Source organism: Pteropus medius, unplaced genomic scaffold (assembly GCF_902729225.1).
Source record: "Pteropus medius unplaced genomic scaffold, Ma_sr-lr_union100, whole genome shotgun sequence".
NCBI lineage: Eukaryota > Metazoa > Chordata > Mammalia > Chiroptera > Pteropodidae > Pteropus > Pteropus medius.
In genome coordinates this window covers 4,531,019-4,537,531 of record NW_024354503.1, presented here as the reverse complement: position 1 = coordinate 4,537,531, position 6,513 = coordinate 4,531,019, and the positions used below count along the sequence as shown (strand labels likewise).

At 41.1% G+C, this 6,513-nt stretch overlaps 1 protein-coding gene across 1 annotated transcript in view; it reads left to right on the top strand.

Moving 5' to 3' along the window:
* The first annotated feature begins 692 nt into the window (after positions 1-692).
* Positions 693-6,513, top strand: part of AUNIP (aurora kinase A and ninein interacting protein) — a 23,255-nt gene continuing 17,434 nt past the window's right edge. The window contains exon 1 of the mRNA XM_039854140.1: positions 693-894. Within this exon, the coding sequence (XP_039710074.1) occupies positions 817-894 (78 nt within the window). The 5' untranslated portion in view covers positions 693-816. The remainder of the gene's footprint in view (positions 895-6,513) is intronic.

Below are 6,513 nucleotides of genomic sequence, written 5' to 3'. Positions count from 1 at the left end.
TGTGTGTGTGATATATATATAACATCTATGGAGATTGTGGTTAGGGATGGAAGGACAGGTGGGATGCCATCATTTTTGCATTTCTGAGAAGCTTTCAGAATTTACAAAGTACTTTCACAAACGTTACCTCACTTGATCCTCTTTAAAATCCAAGGTCACACAGCAACTCAGGAAGACAGGCAAGGCTGAAAGCTAGCTCGACTCCAAATTTTTAGATTTCATTTTAACATTTTCTAAATCCTCTCCCCTGTGCTTTCATAGAAGTTTAGATTGTCTTTTTTTGAACCACAAAAGTAATTCATAAACAAGAGGGTGTGTTAACCATTCAGGGTAGTTAGTGTTAAGGACCCCAGTTTTGGAGCCTTGACTCCACCCTTCCTTTTGGGTTACTGTGAGGATTCAGCATTTAGACAAGGAAAACCCTTAGCCCAGGGTAATTATTACATTTAAAGTAAGAAAGTCCAACTAATTCAGCAAAAAGAAAACGCACGTTTCTTGTTTAGAGTCGTGAACGCGTTCACACAACATAACTTTCGGAATACATCGCTTGTATGCTATCAGAAAAATGTGAAGACCTTCGTACGAAGAAGGGAGCTGCAGGCCTACAGGATCCGTTTGCGGACGTCGTGAAAGCGTCGGGCGGGGCTTGCGGAAAGGGGCGGAGCTAGGGGCGGTACCTGCGCCGGGCGGCGGCGACGTAGCTCCGCCCCCAGCGTTGGCGCGAGATCCGAACGTCGGCAGAGGTGGTGTAGTCATTCGCTGAGAAGTTCGGGACCCCCATCCCCTTGCCGGGTTGGCTTGGCCACTTCAGCGGCCATGAGACGCGGAGGACCAGAGGAGGGTACCTGCGGCGTGTGGCTGGACGCGGCAGCCCTGAAGAGGCGGAAAGTCCAGGTTGAAAGTTGGGGAAGGGGTTAGGGGCCAGGAGGCGTGAGAAGGGAGTTTGGGGGACCCAGAGGTGATGGAAGTAAAATCCAGGACTGAGAAAGGAGCAGCTTTGGGAATTGAGAGGTGATAGGGAGTGGAGTCTGACAAAGGGTGACAAATGGGGTGTGGGGAGGGTGAAGAGAAAATGAGGAAGGCAGGCTGTGAAGGGGTATGGAGAGACTGAGACAACAAGGTTTCCAGGTATGGGGAGAGGTGGAGAAAAAATTTGCTCTCAGGAGTTTGGGCAGACTAGTGAGGAATTAGGAGTCCCTGCAAGGCAGCAGAAGAGGCCGAAGTATTGGGAAAGAGTGCATATGTAAACTTGGTAAATTCTCATCCTGAGAGGCCGACAGGTTGCAGGAACTTTCGGTGAAAGAAAGGAGACGGGAAGGGGAGCTGGCCTGTTTATTGAGCATCCATTGGGCGCCAGATACTGTTAAATACTTAATATACATTATATGTTGTTGTAGCCGCCAGCCCCTGAAAGACATGGACCACCAGAAATCAGTGAGTTATAGGAAACATGCTCTTTATTCAGCCAGCTGGGTCTGCCAGGGGTACGCAGACCTCAAATTAAGCAGCCCCAAAATGTAGAGGTACAGGGTTTTTAAGCCCTAAATCCCATTCCTCAGTCTGTCTTAAACACAAAAGTCTATTTTTCTCCTATTCAGTACCTGTCAACCCACAGGTCAGGTGTGCAAGCGGGGATGCAGAAGCAGAAAGCTCGTTGTTAGAATGTTATGTTCCCATGGGTGATAGCCTATGTTCCCATGGGCGATAGCCAAGCAGTAATTTTCTAGCCAGCACAAAAGTAGCTATCAAGTAGACGCATGTTTGAGTTACAAGGTCAGAGATGAATAAGTAGTAGCTACTGGCCAGTGTTTTCAAAAACATGCTCATTCACACTTGATCCTTAAACAGAACTCTACTATTTTGGGTAGAATGGGGGCGGTTTGTTGTCTGGCCAGAAGGTAGGGACTGACATTTGGAGAAAGTTTGCTTCTCTTCTGGGCTGACTACCCACAGAAGTGTGGCATCTTGGTCTCATTTTCTAGACCTTGATATGGCGGATACTGTATTTGTTTTCATTTTCGTCTATTTTATGAGTGTAATATGTTTTTTTTTTTAAAGTATAGAATTGTGTTAAGTAAATAAAGGCCTCATTGGCAGTAGCTACTATTAACAATTAGATATCCTTTGAGACATTTTCTATAAGTATATATATATATATTTCCCCCAGAAATAAGATTATATCAAACATTGTTCTGCTTCTCAACTTTCACTAAATATATGATGAGCTTCACATGTGAGACATATGGGTTTTTTTTAAAGGCTATTTAAATTTACATAGTTTTCAAATTTTGTATTTTAACTTTGCTGCCTCTATTTGAAGATATTGAGAAACATTTCTAACAGGTTTTCTTACACATTAAAGTGGTAAAAAGATTTAGTATGTGATTTGTATATTTGCTCTTAGGCATATTATATTTAAAATGTCATAACAAAGAGTAATATATTTCTCCTTCATTATAACAGCAGTTTAGTTCCTTACCTTTTAACTATGTAGCAGGAAAGGAGAAGGGGACATAATTAAGAGGGAGGTGCACATGTAAAGATATAAGAAATTTTGGCTGAGTCATCTGGTTTCCGGGCCAGCCTTGCTGGAGCATGCCACTTTGACACTCTAACTTTACTGACCTTCAGTCAGTCAGCAAATCCTCTGGTCTCTGCCTTTAAACGTATTTAGAATCTCATCATTTCCTACCATTTCTACCATTGCCAAGAGTGACCCTTATCTCACTAGTTAAGTTTAAAACCATCTAGTCGTTTCCTGTCTTCCAGTAAAAACCAAAATCTTTTTAAGGCTCACAAGGCACGATCTGGCTATGTATGCTTTCTCACACCTTTTAGGCCTCATGCTCTTTTCTATGCCTCACTTTGTTCCAACCATATTGGCCTTCAAGCCAGGTACACCCATGCTTGGGACTTCTGCTTAAAGTGCCATAAGGATTAGAATGCCACACGACTCTGCTTCTTCATTTGTTCGAATGTCCACTTATCAGTAAGTCCTTTTCTTAACCACCATAAAGTAGCCTTTCCCTATCTCCTACTCCTCATACTCCCTAACTACTTTAGTCTTGCTTTATTTTTCTCCATACCACTTTTTACCATCAGACATACTATATACAGTTGAACCTTGAACAATGCAGGGGTTAGGAGCACCAACCTGCCATGCAGTTGAAAATCCACATATAAATTTTGACTTCTCCAAAACTTAACTACAGTCAGCCCTCAGTATCTGCAGGAGATTGGTTCCCGGACCAAAATCCGAGGGTACTCAAGTCCTTTATATAAAATGGCATAGAATAAAGCATACGGTCGGCCCTCCACATTCATGGGTTCCCAACCATGGATTGAAAATACTGTTTTCGATCTGTGGTTGGTTGGATGCGAAACCCATGGATATGAAGGACCAGCTGTATTTACTGAAAAATACCCGCATGTAAGTGGATCTGTGCAATTCAAATTTGTGTTGTTCAAGGGTTAACTGTACTCTATTTACTTGTTCATTTATTGTTTTTCTTCACCTACTAGAATGAAAGTTCCATTAGTTCTTCAGTGTCCAATACTGTTTGGTACTCAGTAAAATATTTATTGAATGAGCAAATGAGTGAATGAACTAATCTATCCAGGCTTTGCTTTCAGAACCTATTAGATAGAGTTATAGTTCCTTATTCTCTTTCTCACTCTGAGAGGATAAGTGGGAAGACTTTGAGCTTTTTAGAGCAAAGGTGGATGGGAGACCTCTAGTAAAATGGCAGTTAAAGTATGTACTTAAAAAAACCTCCCAGATACTTCTTGAAATGATAAAAGGAGAACCAAAAATAGAGAAGAAAAGTTCATTTTCACTGAACTTGAAAAGGCACAATCAAACTACTGAAGTCTATGGTAGCAACACTGTTAGGGGTTTGTACTGTAAGACTGATAAAAGTCTATAAATGTACTTAATAAATGTTTATCAATATGATCTTTATGTAGTAACTTATGATTTGTAAAACTTTTTTACATGTTTTATTTCACTTCTTAATAGCTTTGTGAGCAGTGAGATTACCCCTACTTTACAGATTAAATTTAAGTTCTGCTAGAGATGTGTTCAAGATCATATTAGAGTAAGTGCAGCTCTAAGGCTTGATTTCCAGGTCTTCTAACTCTTGATCCAATGTCTTTTTATGTGTAAGACATCCTCAGATGATAAAGAAGTGATTAAGCTGGTTACAACCCTGGCAGCAGGGAATATGATAGGTACACAGATAGACTGTCAGTACCTCAGAGGCATTAGGATACTGTTCTAAGGGTTTAGAAGAAGAGATTATATTTGATCATGGGTGGAGGATTTAAAATATATCCACAAATTCCTTTAATACACCTCCCTTTAAGCGATGGAGACTAATGCCCCTTCTCTTGAGTGTGGGCTGTGTGAGTGTGACCAATGAATAGAATGTCATGGGGGGAAGCCAGCTGCCACTTATGAGAATACTCAAGCAGCTCTGTGAACACGTTCAAGTTGTGAAGAACCTAGACCTTTGCCCAAAACAGTGAGCGAGCCACCTTGAAAGTGGATACTGTAATCCTGGTTGATAGGTTGAATACAGTCTAATGAGATTGCGAACCAGAACCACCCAGCTAGGCAGCTCCCAAATTCCTGTTGCACAGAGGTTGTAAGATAAATGTTTAAGTTGCTAAGTTTTGTGGCAATTTGTTAATGCTGCAATAGAAGCTAATACAGATTTTGGTTCTGGAAGTAGAGAGCTGCCTAACAAAAACCTAAAATGTGGGAGTGGCTTTGGAATGGGGCAATGAGTGACAGCTAGAAGGGCTTTGAAGAGGGTGCTAATGAAAGCTCGAAGAGCTTTTAAGAAACTGATTCTCCAAGTGTGATGGCCTTCAGGAGTCTGTGGGTGAGGGCTTAAAGGAAAGTGAGAAAAATCTTATTGGAAGCTGGAGAAAAAGGGGATCCTTATTTAGTGACTGAAAGTTTAGCAACACTGTTTTCCACAGTAAAGTGGAAGGTAGAAAATGTACCAAAGAATTGAGTGATTATAAGTAAAGAGATTTCCAGGCAATGTGGAAAGAAAGTGCTACCTAGTTTCTTTTTGCTGGTTTTACAAAATGTCAGCGGAGAGAAGCTAAAGGAAGAGCCTGTTAAAAAGAATCCTAGACTTGTTGGTTTTGAAAATTCCCAAACTCTCCAGATGGCAAAAATGGGCTTTTCTTTGCAGAAAGCTTTAAAACTATTACTTCAATCTCTTGTTATAGGTATGTTTAGATCCACACATGAATTAGATACTCGACATCAGTAGTTACTAGGGTGTTGCTGTTGTGCTGGCTGGAAAATTACTGCTTGGCTATTGCCTATGGGAACATAGGCTATCGCCCTTAGGAACATAGGTTATCACCCATGGGAACATAATGTTCTAACAATAAGCTTTCTGCTTCTGTACCCCCGCTTGCACAACCAACCTGTGGAGTCTGTGTACCCCTGGCAGACCCAGCTGGCTGAATAAAGAGCGTGTTTCCTATAACTCACTGATTTCTGGTGGTCCATGTGTCTTTCAGGGGTTGGCAGCTATAACACTGTGAGCAGTTAGTGCTGTCCATTATGCCACTGGAAGAAGACACTAGAAGCTTCATGCTTGGAATTCTCTTAGAATTTGCCCTTGGTTGATTTTAATCTGTATCTCTTCACTGTAATCATGGTTATAACAGCTTTCAGTGAGTTCTGTGAGTCCTTCTAGCAAATTATCAAATCTGAGAGTGGTCTTGGGGACCTTCAAACTTAGTGTCAGAAGTGAGGGTCGTCAAACATCTATTTCCTACCCCTGTGCCCCACTATTCATACAAATGCCCACTCCCCCTCCATTAGGGGAATGCAAATCAAAATCACAGCTAGGTACTACTTCACATCTACTAAGATGGCTATAATCAAAAATACAGATGATATCAAATTTTGGTAAGCATGTGGAGGATTGGAACCCTCATACATTGCTAGTGCATACATAAAATAGTGTAAGCAGTTTGGAAAACAGTTTGGAGTTAGAAGCAACCCAGATGTCCATCAACTGATGAATGGATAAACTGTTATATCTATACAATGGAATATTTGCTGTTAATAAAAAAGGAATGAAGTACCTATACATACTACAACATGGATGAGCCTCCAAAACATGCTCAGTGAAAGAAACCAGTCATAAAAGACCAGATAGTGTAGGATATGTGAAAGGTTCAGAACAGACAAATCTGTAGAGACAGAAAGTAAATCAGTAGTTTCCTGGGGCTGGGGTAGGAATTGGGAATGACTGCCAATGAATGGTACAGGGTTTCTTTTTGGGGTAAGGAAAATGTTCTCAGATTGTGATGTTTACATAGCTCTGTGAATATGCTGAAAAACACTTTGTACGCTTAAATGGGTGAATTTTATGGTATGTGAATTTTATCTCAATAAAGCTGTTAAAAAGAAAGGCTTTGTGAAGAGGTAGCCTTTGAGGCAGTCCTTACAGAGTTTGTTGGAAAGCAATGGAGATGGAG